Source organism: Pongo abelii, chromosome 20, assembly GCF_028885655.2.
Source record: "Pongo abelii isolate AG06213 chromosome 20, NHGRI_mPonAbe1-v2.0_pri, whole genome shotgun sequence".
Lineage (NCBI taxonomy): Eukaryota > Metazoa > Chordata > Mammalia > Primates > Hominidae > Pongo > Pongo abelii.
Window position 1 is genome coordinate 54,201,340 of NC_072005.2, and position 20,387 is coordinate 54,221,726.

At 47.1% G+C, this 20,387-nt stretch overlaps 1 protein-coding gene across 5 annotated transcripts in view; it reads right to left on the reverse strand.

The window, feature by feature from the left end:
* The window catches only part of PLA2G4C (phospholipase A2 group IVC), a 65,907-nt gene that overhangs the window by 33,967 nt on the left and 11,553 nt on the right, over nucleotides 1-20,387 (reverse strand). For all 5 annotated transcript variants that reach the window (XR_008516656.2, XM_024237685.3, XM_054540824.2 and 2 more), the window contains exons 5-10: nucleotides 17,490-17,679; nucleotides 15,991-16,111; nucleotides 13,323-13,463; nucleotides 8,231-8,284; nucleotides 6,383-6,412; nucleotides 2,763-2,816 (exon numbers count right to left, since the gene is read on the reverse strand). Coding sequence is in view for 4 of the 5 variants with exons in the window: in XM_024237685.3 (XP_024093453.3) it covers nucleotides 2,763-2,816; nucleotides 6,383-6,412; nucleotides 8,231-8,284; nucleotides 13,323-13,463; nucleotides 15,991-16,111; nucleotides 17,490-17,679 (590 nt within the window). In the remaining variant the exon portion in view is untranslated. The remainder of the gene's footprint in view (nucleotides 1-2,762; nucleotides 2,817-6,382; nucleotides 6,413-8,230; nucleotides 8,285-13,322; nucleotides 13,464-15,990; nucleotides 16,112-17,489; nucleotides 17,680-20,387) is intronic.

Here is a 20,387-nt window from a genome sequence, read left to right on the forward strand (position 1 = left end):
AAAATCTTAACATAATATTTGAAAACATTATTACCTAATAGTAGCAGTGTTGATCCCTATAATTAAAATATTGTACATGTTATAAATTTTTACTTGAGATCAAATCAAAATTCAATTTTTCCACGTGCTGAAAATGCGATAGAAAGCTGAGTCCTGATACATGTCGGTTAGGTCAAGCTTCTGCTTCATCTTTTTCAAATTTTTGAATTGTCAATAAATAAATTTTGTCTGCTTTTTTTTCTTTTTCTTTCTTTCTTTTTTTTTTTTTTGAGACACAGTCTCGATCTGTTGCCCAGCCTGGAGTATAGTGGTGCGATCTCAGCTCACTGCAACCCCTGCCTCCCGGGTTCAAGCAATTCTCCTGCTTCAGCCTCCCAAGTAGATGGGATTAACAGGTGCCCGCCACCACGCCCAGTTAATTTTTGTATTTTTAGTAGAAACAAGGTTTCACCATGTTGGCCAGGCTGGTCTCGGACTCCTGACCTCAAGTGATCCACCCACCTCAGCCTCCCAAAGTGCTGGGATTACAGGTGTGAGCCACTGTGCCCGGCTTGCTTTTTCTTTCTTTCTTTTTTGTTTGAGACGGAGTCTTGCTCTGTCGCCCAGGCTGGAGTGCAGTGGTGTGATCTCAGCTCACCGCAAGCTGCGCCTCCCAGGTTCACGCATTCTCCTGCCTCAGCCTTCCGAGTAGCTGGGACTACAGGCGCCCGCCACTACGCCCGGCTAATTTTTTGTATTTTTTAGTAGAGACGGGGTTTCACTGTGTTAGCCAGGATGGTCTCGATCTCCTGACCTTGTGAACTGCCCACCTCACCCTCCAAAGTGCTGGGATTACAGGCATGAGCCACGGCGCCTGGCCCTGGCTTGCTTTTTCTAACAATACAAGAGATAATAAAAATAATACTGACATTTAAGAGGACACTCCCATGTGTCAAGCTTTGCTCTAAGTACTTTACATATATGAGGTCATTTAAACCCCACATCAAATAGTACATAGTCCCAATCTTGTATATTTGATGTATATTTACATTTATTTGATATAAATATACAAGATTGGGGCTATGCACTATTGTCTCCATTTTACAAAGGAGAAATTGGGTCACAGAGAATTTTGTTGTTGTTGATTTTCTTTTCTTTTTTTTTTGTTTGTTTCATTTTTTTTTCTTTTTCTTTTTCTTTTTTTTTGAGACTGTGTTTCACTCTTGTTGCCCAGGCTGGAGTGCAATGGTGCGATCTCAGCTCACTGCAACCTCCACCTCCTGGGTTCAAGCGATTCTCCTGCCTCAGCCTCCCGTGTAGCTGGGATTACAGGCATGCACCACCACGCCTGGCTAATTTTGTATTTTTAGTAGAGAGGGGGTTTCTCCATGTTGGTCAGGCTGGTCTCAAACTCCCGACCTCAGATGATCTGCCCACCTCAGCCTCTCAAAGTGCTGAGATTACAGGTGTGAGCCACGGCGCCCAGCCCCTCATTTCTTTATTTTTAAATTCTTTTCACAGAGAATTTAAGCAGCTTTCTAGGGTCACTAACGCATGACAGGCAGAGCTGGGATGTGGATTCAGGCAGACAGGCTTTGGATCAGAACCACCACACAATTCCCCTATAGATCCCTGTGTCTGCACTCACCAACCAGTTACATAGGTGAGTCACGCATCCTTCCCATGACCCGGTGGCTCTCAGCAAAATGGAGGGGACAACAGCATCTACTTCTTCAGGTTATTCAAAGGGTTAAATGATGAACAGGTAACGAATGCCTTTTTTTTTTTTTTTTTTTTTTTGTGAGATGGAGTCTTGCTCTGTTGCCCAGACTGGACTGTAGTGGTGTGATCTTAGCTCACTGCAGCCTTTGCCTCTTGGTTTCAAGCAATTCTTGTGCTTCAACCTCCTGAGTAGCTGGGATCACAGGCGTGCGCCACCATACTTGGCTAATTTTTGTATTTTTAGTAGAGATGCATTTTCGTCATGTTACCCAGCTTGCACTCGAACCCTTGACCTCAAGTGATCTGTCCGCCTGGGCCTCCCAAAGTGCTGGGATTACAGGCATGAGCCACTGCGCCGGGCCAAGCTGCTTGCATCTTGTTGCCCAGGCTGGAGTGCAATGGTGTGATCTCAGCTCACTGCAACCTCCGCCTCCCGGGTTTAAGAGCTTCTCCTCTTGGCACAAGGTCTCCTTGTCTGTGCCATGAGAGGAGAGAGCTGGAGAGCCACAGAAGGCTTTTTGTAGCCAGGCCTGGAAGTAGCAGGCACCAGCTCCACACACCTGTCGGCCAGGATCAGAAACTTGAACTCCCGGCCTCAAGTGATCCGCCCGCCTTAGCCTCCCAAGTGTTGCGATTATGGGTGTCAGCCACTGCATCCAGCCAGATTGCTAATGTTTACTGAGTGCCTTTATCTACCAGGCACTGTCCTATGTGCTTTTGATGAATTAACTCATTTAATCCTCATAACTACTATTATCATCACCCACACGGCACAGAGGCAGAAACTGAGGCACAGAGAGGTTAGGTAACTTTTCAGAGGTCACAAAGCTCACATGTACCGCAGCAACATTCCTTCCAAGGGGGTCTGTACTCTCATCCACTCTGTGCTCTTCCCGGCTGCCCATAATCAGTGTTCAGTATATGAGAATAAATGTCAGGAAATGTGTTTGCTAGAACAATTATACACAGGCCTCTTTTCTGTCACATGCAGGCAAAGTACTGTGAATCTCCTTGCATAAAATATCTCTAGGCTTTGACCTTTCTGTTCCCCAAATACTCACCAAAAATAAGGCGTCCAATGCTTTTAGCATTAGCAACAGCCCTTCTCCATAAACCTGCCAAGAAAAGAGCAATAAAATTCAAACATTCTCCATCACGTGACTGTCATGCTTGATATTCAAAGCACCAGCAGACCGGTATAAAGCACTGCAGGGATCTGCAGCAGGAAGAAAGATCATTCTTCCATTCCATAAATATTTATGAAGCAATTAGTGGGCACCCGGCACTCTTCTGGCTGCTGGAATATAGCAGTAAACAAGACAGATTTGTCCTTATGAACCTTCTATGGGTGGAGCCAGCCAGACACTGTAGACTGGCTACTCCAAGGCCATTTCAAGCTCCCTTCCATGCCAACATTTCTCAGCCCACAGGCAGGAAGGGCAAATATTTCCCTGCCTCCCTTGCAGCTAGGGGGAGGTCAAGCTCTGGCCCATGCAGATTTATGGGGGCACTTCTGGAAAGTCCTAGCTGTCCTACTATGAAAGAGCAGGACAGCAAACATGTTGGATTAGAGGCATTGCTGGCATACCCCTCCCACTTGGAAGGACAAAACACTGTGTAGAGATTCACACTGTGAACCTTTTTTTCAAAGAAGTGATTCAGGAATTAGACAGGAAATCTGAAGGAATCCACAGTCCCTTTGAAGGAAGTGATGGGCTGCAGCCTACACTGTGACTCAAGTGAAGGGCTGCGAGTCCCCAGGGTGTGAGATGGGGAAAGACTGTTTGCAGGATACACGCCCCCACCACACCAGGGATCCTGAAAATCCAGTCTCTGGGGAAAGACCTTAACCCTATTCAGTGCAGGATATGACTTGGGGAGGTTCATGGAACATAAGTAGGAGCTGTGGGAAGAACCCTGCATGCACTCCCAGATCCCAGTATGGACCCAGGGAAGCCATTCCTTATTGTTCCTCACAGGGCACCCTGCAGTGGTCAGCCAAAAAGTTCAGGTGGTGGTTGCAGGTTGAAAGAAGCCCCCAGCTGGGTTTCATGAGATAACTGTGGGTGGAGGTGAACTTCTCCACCCACATGGGGTGAATGAAAAGCAAGCTGCAGACACGTGTGCAGGACCCTGGCACATGGCTAGGTGGGATAGATGGGGAGGGGCATGGCCTGAAAGCAGTGATTGCTATCTCTGCAGGGAAAGCTTATGACTTGGGGGCATTTGCAAGTTCTGAGCACAGGCTGCCTGGAACTTAGCTCACCACTGCCAGTGGAACAGGGTGGGAGGAGATCTGCCTTGCCAAGTGTGTGGGATCCGCGTGGGGCTTACTGCCACCTGCCACTCCCCACTCCCTGCACAAACTCTTCTGTGCAGCAGAGGCAGAAACATTCCTCTCTGGATTATCAGCACATGGGTCTGAAAACCACCCCCACCCCCTCATACCCACAGGAGCTGCTGCTTGCCCTGCACAGGGAGAGTTAGAGCAGTAAACTGCCTGACCCAGCCCACACCTAGCTTTGCCCTGCCACCCACCCTGGTGGCTTAATACAAAGGACGGAAACTTTTGGGAACTCTATGGCTCTGCCCATTGCCTGAGAAACAAGAGTAGCCACCCTGGGCAACATAGGGCAAGAGAACATCCCACTGCTACTCCTGCAGCTGGTGCTCCACCTGCTGGGTGGAGGCCAACCAACATAGTCCACGACAGCATCTCCTGGTAGGATAACACCGGGCCCAAGAAGGAGAAAATGGCTCTATGTCCTCAGCTATCACCACTGTGTGCACCACTCTGGCTAACCAGGAGGTCCTGAGTCTGTCCACGTGATCAGTTCATTACTACTGTAAGTAGCATTCAAGGAAGCCAACATACTAAGGCTGTCTATAAGCAAGGAATCTCACAGAGCCTGTGTCTCTCTCCTGCCACCCCCATTAGAGCTGGTGCTGCTTCCCATTGCTGGGAGTCTCGAGGACAGGTGACATTACCAGATTCCTTGGAGACATTCCCAAGAACCAGCCTGAAGTGTGGCAGCTTCACTGGGTGGCTAGACCCAGAGGAACAATAACACTCACTGTAGTCTGGTGCCCAGTAACTACTATCCTAGGGGAATGGGGAGTGCACCACATCAAGGGAACACCCCATGGGACAAAAGAATCTGGACAGCAGGCCTTGAAAATCAGATCTTTCTGCTGGTGGGAAGTTCATTTCAGCAGGGACACAGTTTCAGTGCTGGGCTCAGCACGGAAAGCCCACAGCTCTAACCCAACCATCAGACAGCCCTGGTGTGCATGAAGGGTCTTGGAGAAGGGGATGTCTTTCCCCTCTCTTCCATTGCCACGGGCACAGTTGGGGTTTCTCCCATGGGAGCGCAGCATGGGTACAACTATAGACAGCCTTTCTGGAACACATCAGGGTGACTGCATCCCCACAGGAGGAGCCCCTCTAGGTTTAGGCTGGCACAAGAGACAGATTCACAGTTCCTCTCTACTTGGAACACCAACATTCCTACAGATGAAAAGAGATGCCTGTCTGATCTGAATAGCTGGAGCACTGGATCACGAGTGTGTCTGAGAGGTGGATGGCTTTCCGGGTGACCTGGCAGGGGAGCTGAGGTGGCTCCAACCCTTCTGCCTGATAAGATCACGGTGCACAGCTGGGCATGGTGGCTCACGGCTGTAATCCCAGCACTTTGGGAGGCCGAGGTGGGCAGATCACCTGAGGTCAGGAGTTCGAGACCAGCCTGACCAACATGGAGAAACCCCGTCTCTACTAAAAATACAAAATTAGCTGGGCATGGTGGCAAGTGCCTGTAATCCCAGCTACTCAGGAGGCTGCGGCAGGAGAATTGCTTGAACTCAGAAGGCGGAGGTTGTGGGGTGAGCTGAGATCATGCCATTGTACTCCAGCCTGGGCAACAAGAGCCAAACTCTGTCTCCAAAAAAAAAAATCTCGGTGCAACTCACTGAGAGCTCCTCCAGCCATCTCTGTCAAGGCAGGGACCTTTGCTCACCATTGGGTGTTGCATTTACTCACATGCTTTGGCCACAATCACTTCCTATGCACTCCCCTACAGACCTGAAGCCTGAACCATCAAACCACTCAATAAAATACTGGGGAAAAAAATTGCATGCCTTGTGGGGAATGAGGTAAGCTTCAAGAGACTTCTACCATTCCAGCCCTGTAGGCAACAGTGAACTTGCTCACACAGTGAGCACATTGCTTCTACAACCAGCATATGAGAAAGCCATCACACAAAGACTCCCTATATCCAAGGAACTCTTACGGTCTTCACTCCTGAAAGCACCAAGGACCAAATTAGGCTATAATTAGCTAGGGACATTAAAGTCACATCCTTAAGCGGAAAAAAGAAAAAAAAACACAGTCAAATCAAACATAAATTCAAGAATAATTAAAAGAAATAGTCTACTCAAATGAGAAGGAATCAGAAAAGTAACTTTGGTAATATGACAAAACATGGTTCTACAGCACCCCCAAAAGATCACACTACCTCTCCAGCAATAGATCCAAATCAAGATGAAATCTTTGAAATACCAGATAAAGAATTCAAATGGGTACCAAATGAATCATACATGTAATGTTCCTAGGACAATGGCTGGCCTCAAGCAAGTGTGCAGTCCACATTATCATCAGGGATTAATGACGAAGTAGGATGCTTACCTCTTAGGGTCAGAAGATTCCTTAACTGGTCTGCAAAAGAGTAGAAGCAGGGGGAATGTTTATCTGTACAACAAGTCCCTAGTTATAACATAAAAAATACAGATGACCTGCAGAGATATTTCATTAATAGAAATGGCAGCCATGGGCTCCAATGGCAGCCAATGGCTCTCAAGAGCCAATTTTGCCCCTCTCTTCCAACTCTGTGCTCAGTGACCTCATGTTGCTAGCTTGAAGCTGGCCATGGTGGGAACATTTACACTACAGGAATTGGCAAACACTACATATCAGGAGTTTTGTTTTTGTTTTTTAGAGAGAAAGCTTAGCAGACCCACTGGAGAAGTAACACTCAGACCCATCTCACACCTTTAGTCAGCCATTTGGAGGTTGGAGATAGATAGATTCCCTTTTTAGGTTTGTTTTTAACCAAGCTATGGTGAACACCAATGTCAAAGAACAACATCAGCCCGGGCATGGTGGTTTATGCCTGTAATCCTAGCACGTTGGGAGGCTGAGGCGGTGAATCACTTGAGGTCAGGAGTTCAAGACCAGCCTGGCCAACATGGTGAAATCCTGCCTCTACCAAAAATACAAAAATTGCGTGGTGGTGGGTGCCTGTAGTCCCAGCTACTTGGGAGGCTGAGGCAGGAGAGTGGTGTGAACCCGGGAAGTGGAGCTTGCAGTGAGCCGAGATCGCGCCACTGCACTCCAGCCTGGGCGACAGAGCAAGACTCCGTCTCAAAAAAAAAAAAAAAAAAAAAAAAATTAGCCAGGCATGGTGGCGTGAGCCTGTAGTCCCAGTTACTCGGGAGGAGAGTTGCTTAAGCCTGGGAGGTGGAGGATGCAGTGAACTAAGATCACACCACTGCACTCCAGCCTGGGCAACAGAGCAAAACTCTGTCTCAAAAAAACAAACAACAAAAAAAGTCAAAGCGTAAGAACTAGTACAGTGCCTGGCACACAGGAGGTCCCATGAATATGCATTAAATGAATGATGAGTGGTTCAGGGTGTGAACTCAATAATGATCCTAAAAATAAGATTAACATATAATGAAACACTCCCATGTGTCAGGCTTGGCTCTAAGCATTTTACATACATGTGGTCATTTAAACCCCACATCAAATATACGAGACTGGGACTACGTACTATTGTCTCCATTTTAGGAAGGGGAAATTGGGTCACAGAGAATTTAAGCAGCTTTCCAGAGTGAGCAATGCAGGAGAAGCAGAGCCGGGATGTGGATCCAGGCAGACAGGCTTTGTATCAGAACCACCACACTATTCCCCTAGAGATCCACCACCCAATTCTCCTATAGATCCCCATGTCTGCACTCACTGACCAGCAGCGTGGGTGAGTCATGCATCCTTCCCACGACTTGGTGGATCTCAGCAAAATGGAAGGGACAAAAGCATCTGCCTCTTAGGGTATTGAAGGGGTTAAATGTTAAATGAGGGACCAGGTAATGATTACTAATGTTTACTGAGTGCCATTACCTACCAGGCACTGTCCTACGAGCTTTCAACGAATTAACTCATCAAATATTCATAACTACTGTTATTATCACCCGCATGGCACAGAGGCAGAAACTGAGGCACAGAGAGGTTAAGTAACTTTTCAGACGTCACGAAGCTCACATGTACCAGAGCAACATTCCTTCCAAGGGAGTCTGTACTCTCATCCACTCTGTGGTCATGCTGGCTGCCCAATTATATGACAATAAATGTCAGGAAATACAGTTGCTAGAACAATTACATACAGGTCTCTCTTCTGCCATGAGTAGTAAAAGTACTGTGAATCTCCTTGCATAAAATATCTCTAGGGTTTGACCTTTCTGTTCGCCAAATACTCACCAAAAACGTATTCCCTAATGACTTCATTGTTACCAAGAGCACTTCCCCATAAACCTGCCAAGAAAAGAGCAATAAAATTCAAACATTCTCCATCACGTGACTGTCATGCTTGATATTCAAAGCACCAGCAGACTGGCATAAAGCACTGCAGGGATCTGCAGCAGGAAGAAAGATCATTCTTCCATTCCATAAATATTTATGAAGCAATTAGTGGGCACCCGGCACTCTTCTGGCTGCTGGAATAGAGCAGTAAACAAGACAGATAAGGTCCTTGTCCTCACGAACCTTCTACGGGTGGAGCCAGCCAGGCACTGTAGACTGGCTACCCCAAGGCCATTTCAAGCTCCCATCCATGCCAACCCTTCTCAGCACACAGGCAGGAAGGGCAAATATTTCCCAGCCTCCCTTGCAGCTAGGGGAAGGTCAAGCTCTGGTCCATGCACATTGCTGGGGGGACTTCTGCAAAGCGCTTGTTCTCCTTCTCAGAAGGAGCAGGCCAGGTATGGTGGCATGCAACTCTAGTCTCAGCTACTTGGGAGGCTGAGGCAGGAAGATCGCTTGAGGCCAGGAGTTCAAGACCTGTATTGGGCTATGACTGTGCTTCTGCACCGCAGCTTGAGTGACAGAGAGAGACCCTGACTTTAAAAAAAAAAAAAAAAAAAGTTGCAGCTTCATTGGATGCAGCAGCCATCCTGTGGTGTGGAGGAGTTCTGCATGAGGGTGACTGTTAATATGCTAAGGATGGAGGAGCAGAAGCCCAGAATAAACCTGGGTCCTTCTGCTTAATGTTGCACAGCTAAACCAATGTCACCAGCCACCTATCTTTGTATTATTTATTTATTTATTTATTTATTTATTTATTTATTTATTTTGAGATGGGATCTCGCTCTGTTGCCCAAGCTGGAGTGCAGTGGTGTGATCTTGGCTCACTGCAACCTCTGCCTCCCAGATTCAAGTGATTCTCCTGCTTCAGCCTCCCGATTAGCTGGGATTACAGGCATGCGCCACCACGCCCTGCTAATTTTTGTATTTTTTTAGTAGAGACGGGGTTTCACCATGTTGGCCCGTCTGGTCTCGAACTCTTGACCTCAAGTGATCTGCCCGCCTCAGCCTCCCATAGTGCTGGGATTTCAGCTGTGAGTCACGGTGCCCGGTGTGTCTTTTTCTTTTGTAAGAAAATTAATCCCACATTTCCTCAGGGCACTGTGGTTGGTTAGTGACTTTTAGCCAAACACATTTGTATATGATACAGGGAGACATAAAAAATGAATAATCAGCCAGGCACGGTGGCTCACGCCTGTAATGCTAACACTTTGGGAGAATGAGGTGGGCGGATCAATTGAAGTCAGGAGTTTAAAATCAGCCTGGCTAACATGGTGAAACCCTATCTCTACTAAAAAATACAAAAATTAGCCAGGCCTGGTGGTATGCACCTATAGTCCCAGCTACTCAGGAGGCTGAGGCAGGAGAATAACTTGAACCTGGGAGGCTGCAGTGAGCAGAGATCATACCACTGCACTCCAGCCTGGGCGACAGAGTGAGACTCCATCTCAAAAAAAAAAAGACACACCCATTAGGATGGCTGGTATCCAAAAAACCCCAGAAAACAAGTGTTGATGAGGACGTGGAGAAATTGGAACCCTGGCACACCACTGAGCAGAATATAAAATTGTACAGCCACTGTGGAAAATGGTATGGTCGTTCCTCAAAAAAAAAAATTTTTTTTTTTTTTTGAGACAGCCCAGGCTGGAGCGCAATGGTGCGATCTCCGCTCACTGCAACCTCCGCCTCTTGGGATCAAGTGATTCTCCTGCCTCAGCCTCCCAAGTAACTGGAATTACAGGCATGCACCACCACGCCCGGCTAATTTTGTATTTTTTGTAGAGATGGGGTTTCACCATGTTGGTCAGGCTGGTCTCCAACTCCTGACCTCAGGTGATCCACCCACCTCGGCCTCCCAAAGTGCTGGGATTACAGGCATTAGCCACCACACCTGGCCTCAAAATTTTAAAAGTAGAATTACCACATACATGATCCAGCAATTCTACCTCTGAGTATATACCCAAAAGAATTGAAAGCAGGGTCTCAAAGAGATATTCATAGACCCATGTGCATGGCAGCTTCCTTCACAACAGCCAAAAGGTGAAAGCAATCCATGTGTCCATCGATGGATGAATTGATAAGCAAAATGTGGTATATTCGTACAATAGAATATGATTCAGCCATAAATAGGAAGGAAATTCGGACACATGGTACAACATGGATGAACTTCAAAGTCATTTTCCTCAGTGAAATCAGACAGACACAAAAAGACAAACACTGCATGATTCCATTTACATGTCATACTCAGAGTAGTCAAAATCATAGAGGCAGAAGGTAGTATTGTGGTTGTCAGGGGCTAAGGGAGGGGGTGACAGGGACTTAGTATTCAATGGGTGTAGAGTTCCAGTTTTACAAGATGAAAAGGGTTATGGAGATGGATGGCAGTGATGGTTGCACAACATTATGAATGTATTGTATTTATACCACTGTACTCGACACTTTAAAATGGTTAAAATGGCAAATTTTATGTTATGTGTATTTTATAATAGTAAATAAAAAGCACCCGGGTGTGTGAGGGGAGGGATAAGAGACATGTACAGAACCATTTCAGTAGGTGATACATACATCCAAGGAAATAACAATGTTATAGGGAGTACCTGGGAGTGAAAATTTCAGAATATCTGATGCCCAAGACCAGATTTAGCAAAGAGATGGTGGGGATAAGAGACAGGAGCCAGGCTTGGCAATGTGAAGGACCCCTTCTGTCCAGACCAGAGAAAGGGGGAAGATCCCCTTCATCCTACCTCATTCTCCTCCCCTGAGAACACCCCTCCATCTACCAGGTTGCCAAAGCTGGAACCTTTGATGTCATCTCTGATTCTCCTTACTCTCCACATCCAGTCCAGGTGTAATTCTTCTTCATCCATCTCCAGGTTTCCAGAGTCCATCCACTTCCCTCCCATATCCATTCTGGTACCCAACCTTAAACTGCCATTATCTGTCACCAGGACCATTAGCTTCTCAACTGCTCCCAACTTCTAAGTTTACACACCCACCCCAATCCATGCTCAGAGAGAGAGAGAGAGCGAGATGTTTTACAATATAAACTGAATCGGTCACCACCCTAATTAAACTGCCTCCCTGGCTCTCCCATCGCACTTGGAATCCAAACTAAACTTCATCTGTGTCCTTCAGGGTCCCATATGATCTGGACCCTGCCTACCTCTCCAGCCCTCTCTCTCAGCCTCATTCAGGAGGCTCCAGCCTCACTGGTCTTCTCATTGGTTCTAGAGTAGGACAAGCATGGTCCTGGCTTAGGGTCTGATATGGTTAAGCTTTATGTCCCCACCCAAATCTCTCGAGTTGTAATCCCCAGATGTTGAGGAAGAGACCTGGTGGGAGGTAATTGGATCATGGGGGCAGTTCCCCCCATGCTGTACTCATGACAGTGAGTGGGTTCTCACGAGATCTGATGGTTTTATAAGTGTTGGGTAGCTCTTCTTCGGATTGCTCTTCTCTCTCCTGCCACCATGTGAAGAAGGTTCTTGCTTCCCCTTCACCTTCCACCATGATTGTAAGTTTCCTGAGGCCTCCCCAGCCATGTGAAACTGTGAGTCAATTAAACTTCCTTTGTCTATAAATTACCCAGTCTCAGGTAGTATCTTTATAGTAGTATGAAAATGGACTAATACAGGGTCTCTGTATTTGCTCTTCCCTCTGTCCATGATGCTTTTCCTCTAAGATATCTGCATGGCTTCACTTTTCATCAGGTCCATGCTCAAAGGCCATCTCCTGTCAGAAGCTCTGACCCTCAATTAAAAATAATACTGTGGTCACTCTCCAGTCCCTTACCATGAATTATTTTTTAAGATAGCATTTACTATGATCTGACATTATAATATATACTTATTTTTGTGTGTGTTCATTCATCATCTCCTTCCCTGGAGTGCAAACTTCATAAGGGAATGAGCCTTCACTGTCCTGCTCATGACTGAATCCCCTGCATTTAAAATAGTATCAGGCTCCTAGTGTGCCTCAAAAGTGTATGCTAAAATCATGGAGATTCAACCATCCTTAAATTCCTACCATGTGCTGGGCACTGAGCTGATTGTTTTCTTTGTAGATCATACCCAACTCTCACACCCACATTTTGAGGTAACTACTTTCCCTATGAGAAAACCGAGGCTCAGGTAACATTAATGACTTTCTCAAGCTGGCATGGTTGGTCCTATGTAGGGGAGCTGTCTGCCCAGCAGGGTAATGCCTTCAGACCCTGAGTGCTGAGAAGATTATGAAGCCACAACTAAAAGTGATACCAGTGTGTAAGCTACAGTCAAGGACATTTAATCAAGTTCTGATTTTACTCACTATGACTGTTTTGTTTTTGGTTTTTGTTGTAATTTTTTCTGGAAATACCCTATTTAAAAAAAAATTGTATGCCCCTTGCTTTGTTGGTGCCCAAAACACATTCTAGTTTTTTGGTTTTTTGTTTGTTTTGAGACAGGATCTTTCTCTGTCATCCAGGCTGGAGTGCAGTGGGGCAATCATAACTCACTGCAGCCTTGAACTCCCACTGCCTTCCACTGCCTCAGCCTCCTGAGTAGCTGGGACCACAGGCACATGCCACAATGCCTGGCCAATTTTTAAATCTTTTGTAGAGACACAGTGTTGCTATGTTGCCAAGGTTGGTCTCAAACTCCCAGTCTCAAGGGATCCTCCCATGTCAGCCTCCCAAAGCACCATGTAATCCCAAACACATTCTGAATCTGCCTATTGGAAGCCACAGCCCTGGACTTGAGCCCCTCTATTAAGCTCCCTCTCCTGGATTGTTTGATAGGATATCAGGTATCTGCCACATTAAGGAGACCTTTGAGAGACACTGAAGACTCAGCAGGAGGAACACACCATTCCTCTTTCTGGAAGCCTACCAAGTCCTTTTCTTTCCCCCCAGAAATTTAAGAGCTGGGCAAAGCTAGACCCTCGGGAGGAAAATTCTTGCCTCTCCTCCACTTCCCACCCCCATTTAATCCCCTCTGACCCCAGCGCTGACCTCTCAGGAAAGTCAGGTCTCTCTCAGGGTGAGTTCTGACCAGTCTTCCCTTCTTGAATTTGCTTCCGAAGTGGGTTATGGAAACATAGGCCCCCAGTGCAGGGAAGCCAGCGTGGTGAGGGGTGAACTCGAACCAGGTCTCTGCAGAGGAAATACAAGGGCAAGTGAGTCCCAGCACAGAACCTAGAATGTAGCGGGTGTGCAGGAAAAAAAAAATCTATTATGAGGAATTACAACCATGACAGGAGAATGCTAGAGACGGGCTGTGTGGTACCAGAAACCACTGGGGATCTCATCCTCAGACCTGAGTCTTTACGCTGCTGGTGGCAGCTCATAACTTCCACAGCAGCCTGTTTCCAATATTTTCCAGAGCTTGAACCCTCAGCCCTGCCTCTCTCTTCCGTCTCATTGTGGCTGCAACTCTATGGAATCCTGGAGTGCAAAGGAAGAGTGTAGCCACACGATTGCACGGACGATTGTCTGTGGGCATAAATCTAATGCATGATTCCAACGTGAGTCATTAGAATATTCCAGGGAAGAAAATGACATGATCAGATTTTCATCCTGGAAACTTCCATCAGGTAGCCAGGGAAGGAGGTGGACAGCTTGGGATGGGCGGGTCAGTGAGGAACTAATTACAAGAGTCTCACAGGAGACTGGGAGACCTGGTTGGGGGTGATGTAGAAGAGCACAAAGGATGAAAATGAGGAGGGGGTGATTTCTAGGTCTGGGAAGGACTGAATTTGTGGGGCTTATGGAAAGGACGGAGTCAGCTGTATCTGCTCTGGTGAGAAAACAGCACAAGGATCCACACCAAGGAGATAAAACATTCATAGCCGGGCACGGTGGCTCATGTCTGTAATCCCAGCACTTTGGGAGGCGGAGGTGGGTGGATCACCTAAGGTCAGGAGTTCGAGACCAGCCTGATTAACATGGTGAGACCCTGTCTCTACTAAAAATACAAAAATTAGCCAGGCGTGGTGGTGCATGCCTATAATCCCAGCTACTTGGGAGGCTGAGGCAGGAGAATCACTTGAACCCGGGAGGCAGAGGTTGCAGTGAGCTGAGATCATGCCATTACACCCCATCCTGGGCAACAAGAGCAAAACTCTGTCTCAAACAAACCAACAGACAAACACCATTCACACTGGGGGCTTCTGAGCCTTGAGATGCCAGGAGATGTCCAACCACAGGTAACTGGTAACATTGCCTGATGTATCGTGAGAAACCAGGACACAGTTGCTGAACAAGTGAGTGCACTTTATGCTTAGGAAATAGGGTAAGGAGGTCTGGATCTCAGGAAAGAGATGAGCTCAAAAGAAAAACTGGAATGTCTGGAGAGCTGCCAGCATTTGGGTGATAATTGGACCTATGGAGAAGAAAGACATCTAAAAAGTGAGAGACGGCCAGGCGCGGTGGCTCATGCCTGTAATCCCAGCACTTTGGGAGGCTGAAGCGGGTGGATCACCTGAGGTCAGGAGTTCGAGACCAGCCTGACCAACAGGGAGAAACCACGTCTCTACTAAAAATACAAAATTAGCAGGGCGTGATGGTGCATGCCTGTAATCCCAGCTACTCGGGAGGCTGAGGCAGGAGAATCGCTTGAACCTGGGAGGTGGAGGTTGTGGTGAGCCGAGATCGTGCCATTGCACTCCAGCCTGGGCAACAAGAGAGAAACTCCGTCTCAAAAAAAAAAAAAAAAAAAAAAAAGTGAGAGACAGCCCCAGCAACCCACCCTGCCGTCCTTCAAACATCCCTTATTACAGTTTTCTTTCCTTTTTTCCTTTTTTTTCTTTTTTTGAGACAGAGTCTTGCTCTGTCGCCCAGGCTGGAGTGCAGTGGCGTGATCTCAGCTCACTGCAACCTCTGCCTCCCAGGTTCATGCCATTCTCCTGCCTCAGCCTCCCGAGCAGCTGGGACTACAGGCGCCCGCCGCCATGCCCAGCTAATTTTTTGTATTTTTAGTAGAGACGGGGTTTCATTGTGTTAGCCAGGATGGTCTCGATCTCCTGACCTCGTGATCCACCTGCCTCGGCCTCCCAAAGTCCTGGGATTACAGGCGTGAGCCACCGTGCCCAGCCCCTTTTTTTCTTTTGTCCCTCCTCTCCTCTCTTTTCTTTTTTCTTTCTTCTTTTTGGGGGGACAGGGTCTCACTTTGTCACCCAGGCTGTAGTGCAATGGTGCAATCACAGCTCACTGAAGCCTTGAATTCCTGGGCTCCAGTGATCCTCCTGCCCCAGTCTCCTGGGTAGATTCTTCAGGTTCCTGCCACCATGCTTGGCTAATTTATTGTGTGTCTTTTTTTTTTTTTTTTTTTTAATGTTGTTGTTTTGAGATGGGCTCTCACTATGTTGCCCAGGGTGGTCTCCAACTCCTGGTTTCAGGCGATCCTCCCACCTCAGCCTCCCAAAGCACTGGGATTACAAGCGTGAGACACCATGTTGGCCTCTTAAAGGTTTTCTTGATCCATGCAAAGCAAGTGCATGTCCTCTGGTCACTTCTGGGACTTCCCTCTTCTCTCCTCTAAGCTGAGCACCCTGTTTTCTGCAATCCTGAGCCCTTCCCTCTTCCTGGGCTCCCCAAGGGAAGGGCAGGGAAACATTCTTCCATTTCACTCCGTGCCGTTCCATCCCTTACTACCTCTCCCTCCCTCTAAATGTTTGCTTACCTGGTGCTCTTGCCTCCTGCCAGGAAGGTTGCAGGTCATTGTCAATGGCTGCAAATATCGGGTAGGGTAGTGTCCCTTCTTCCACGGGCTCCTTCATATTGGACAAATGGGACTCTGACAGCTTTGGGAGAAGGTGCCAAGACAAAGTGTGAGGGAGGCATGTGGGTCCCACAGGGTGGAACCTCTGCACGTAGGCCGCATTTTTTTTTTTAGAGGGGTCTCAGTCTGTCACCCAGGCTGGAGTGCAGTGGTACAATAATGGGCCACTGCAGCCTCAACCTCCTGGGCTCGAGCAATCCACCTGCCTCAGCCTCCCAAGTAGCTGGGACTACAGATGCATGTCACCATGCCCGGCTAATTTATTTTTTGATAGAGACAGGCTCTTGCTATGTTGCCCAGGCTGGTCTCGAACTCATGGCTTCAAGCAATCCTCCCGCCTCGGCCACCCAAAGTGCTTGGATAGGCTAGGTGCAGTGGCTCACACCCATTATCCCAGCACTTTGGGAGGCTGAGGTGGAAGGATCACTTGAGCCCAGGCTTTGGAAACCACCCCAAGCAAAAAAGCAAAACCCTGTTTCTAAAAAAAAAAAAAAATTAGTCAGGCCCAGTGGTGTGTGCCTGTAGTCCCAGCTACTTGGGAGGTTGAGCTGGGAGGATTGCTTGAGCCCAGGAGGTCAGGGCTGCAGTGAGCTGTGATTGCACCACTGCACTCCAGCCTGGGAGACAGAGTGAAACCCTGTCTCAAGAATAAACAAAAAACAACAAAAACCCAAAGTGTTAGGATAGGCTGGATGTAGTGGCTCATACCCGTAATCCCAGCACTTCGGGAGGCTGAGATGGGAGGATCACTTGAACCCAGTAGTTGGAGGATTGCTTGAGCTCAGGAGTTTGAGACCAGCCTGGGCAATATAGCGAGATCCCTGTCTCTACAAAAAAAAATTTAAAAATTAGCCAGGCATGGTGGTGCACGCCTGTTGCCCCAGCTTACTCAAAAGGCTGAGGCAAGAGGATTGCTTGAGCCCAGGAGGTCGAAGCTGCAGTGAGCCGTTATCTCGCCACTGCACTCCAGCCTGGGTGACACAGCAAGACCCTGTCTCAAAAATAAAATGAAATAAAATAAAATAGTAAATTCAAGACATCAAATGGCCAAGCAGAGATGGAGAGGAAAGTTGTCTTAGGTCTGACACTTTCCCTATTTCTGCCTTATTCCATCATAAGTCCTCATTGTTCTTCTTGCCCTGGATGTCTGTGTATCTTTCTAGTAAATCATATCACTTTATTTTTTGCATAAACGTATCAGAGCCAATTTCTGTCACTTGCAACCACAGTAATCCTGATATACTTTAGTTTTGAGGCATCAACCGAAGTGCCCAGATTTTGATGCCTTGAAAGTCCTGAAGGACTTAGAAGGTGGTGCTGGTCAGGATCTTTGGTAACCCCACACCCTGAGACCTCTTGCTCCTATCCCCACCCCAGGTTCCCAGCTGGGAATGACTTACTTCTCTGGTGTGCTTGGAGATAACCATGTAGGCCCAGAAGTCGGTCAGAGAGTAATTCTCAGACTTCGCTGCTTGGATGGCTTTCTGTAGGCTCTTAGCCAAGTCCCACTCCTGTCGGGTAAATCGATGTTTCAGGTCAGCCTCGAGAGCTTCCATGTCCCCATCGTTGGTGTAGAGAGAAGATATTGCCCTGGAGGACAGAGGAAGAGAGTGAGTTGGGCATTGTAAGTGTGGACGATGAAGACTGGGGAAGGATGTGTGCGAGGAGGTCCTTCACAGGAACACCTGCCTCATGGAGAGGGTGACACACAGAGGAAACGGAAAATTTACATGAAATAAATATAACTGCAGAACGATCAAGTTCAAAGGAGGACTCAAAATCATCTGGGACAATCCTTCCATTTCATAGGCAGGAAAATGAGAGCATGATGGGAGAAAGGCCTCATCAAATGTTTTTTGCAGCCAGCACTTATTAAAGGTTTATATGTGACAGCAACAAACTGTCTTTAGTCTTTTATACCTATTAACTCATATAATCCTAGAAAATCAATGAATGGGGCCAGGTGTGGTGGTTCATGCCTGTAATCCCAGCACTTTGGGAGGACAAGGTGGGAGGATTGCCTGAGGTCAGGAGTTCGAGACCAGCTTGGCCAACATGGTGAAACCCCGTCTCCACTAAAAATACAAAAAAATTAGCCAGGCATGGTGGCATGCGTGGTGGTGGGTACCTCTAGTGCCAGATACTCAGGAAACCCTGTCTCTACTAAAAACACAAAAATTAGCCAGGCATGGTGGCACACGCCTGTGGTCCCAGCTGCTCGGGAGGCTGAAGCAGAGGAGTCGCTTGAACCCGGGAGGTGGAGGTTGCAGTGAGCTGAGATTGTGCCACTGCACTCCAGCCTGGGCGACAGAGCGTGACTCCATCTAAAAAAAAAAAAAAAAAAAAAAAAAATGCTGGGCACGGTGGCTCACGCCTGTGATCCTAGCACTTTGGGAGGCCGAGGTGTGCGGATCACAAGGTCAGGAGATCGAGACCGTCCTGGCTAACACAGTGAAACCCCGTCTCTACTAAAAATACAAAAAATTAGCTGGGCATGGTTGCAGTCCCAGCTACTATAGTCCCAGCTACTCGAGAGGCTGAGGCAGGAGAATGGCATGAACCCGGGAGGCGGAGCTTGCAGTGAGCCAAGATCATGCCACTGCACTCCAGCCTGGGCAACAGAGCAAGACTCTATCTCAAAAAGAAAAAAAAAAAAAAGAAAAAAAAGACTTGATATTCATTTGTTCACCCAATAAATATTGTATATATATATTAATTTATAAAGAAAAGAGGTTTATTTAGCTCACAGTTCTGCAGGCTGTACAAGAAGCATGGTGCAAAAAGCTTCTACTCATGACAGAAGGCAAGGGAGGTGGTGTGTCACATAAAGTCTATATATATATATATTTTTTTTTTGAGACAGGTCTTGCTCTGTTGCCCAGGCTAGAGTGCAGTGGCATGATCCTGGCTCACTGCAGCCTCAAACCCCCAGGCTCAAATGATCCTCCCACCTCAGCCTCCCAAGTAGCTGGGACCACTACCCACCAGGTGCATCACCATGCCCTGCTCATTTTTAAATTTATTTTCTGTAGAGACGGAGTCTCACTATGTTGGTCTCAAACTCATGGCCTCAAGCAATCCTCCCACCTCAGCTTCCCAAAATGCTGGGATTATAGGTGTGAGCCACTGTGCCTGGGCTCAATAAAAATTTTTGATGTTCTTAATGCTGCTTATCTGGTGCTATCTACCCTCACACCGTCCAATGTATTAAACACACATCATAGCTCTTGAGTCCCTGAAGTGTGGCTAGCATGATTTTAAATTTTTATTTCATTTTAATTAGCTTAAATTTAAACACTGGTACTCCATTCAGTTATTGGGAAACTCTGAAGTATGTTTGGAACAAGCTGGGTATGAAAAGTTCTTTCCTTTAACATCTTTTTTTTTTTTTTTTTTGAGATGGAGTTTCGCTCTTGTCACCCAGGCTGGAGTACAGTGGTTTGATCTCGGCTCACTGCAACCTCTGCCTCCTGGGTTCAAGTGATCCTCCTGCCTCAGCCTCCCAAGTAGCTGGGATTACAGGTGCGTGCCACCACACCCAGCTAATTTTTGTATTTTTAGTAGAGACAGGGTTTCACCATGTTGGCCAGGCTGGTCTCAAACTCCTGACCTCAGGTGATCCACCCGCCTTGGCCTTTCAAAGTGCTGGGATTACGGGTGTGAGCCACTGCCCCGGGCCTCCTTTAACATCTAATGAGACTTCTGCATCCAACTTGGAATGCGCTCAGTATAAAATGCCCAGCAGTTTTCAAAGACCTAGTCTGACAAAAGGAATGTCAAATATCTCATTAACAATTTTTTTCTTAATGATGTGTCAAAATGCTAATATTTTGGATATATTGGGTTAAAGAAAATGGATCATTCATTTCACTGTTTCTTATCACCTTCTTGAAGAGGATACTAGAAAATTTAAAATGGGCCGGACATGGTGGCTTACGCCTGTAATTCCAGCACTTTGGGAGGCCAGGGCAGGCAGATCACCTGAGGTCAGGAGTTTGAGACCAGCCTGGCCAACATGGGGAAACTCCGTCTCTACTAAAAATACAAAAATTAGCTGGGTGTGGTGGCAAGTGCCTGTAATCCCAGCTAATTGGGAGGCTGAGGCAGGAGAATCATTTGAACCCGGGAGGTAGAGGTTGCAATGAGCCAAGATCGCGCCACTGCACTCCAGCCTGGGCGACAAGAGTAAGGCTGTGTCTCCAGAAGAAAAAAAGAAAAGAAAAGGAAAGAAAGAAAGAAAGAAAATTTAAAATGATAGAATAGATGTGGCTCATGGTATATAGTTCTACTGGATAGCT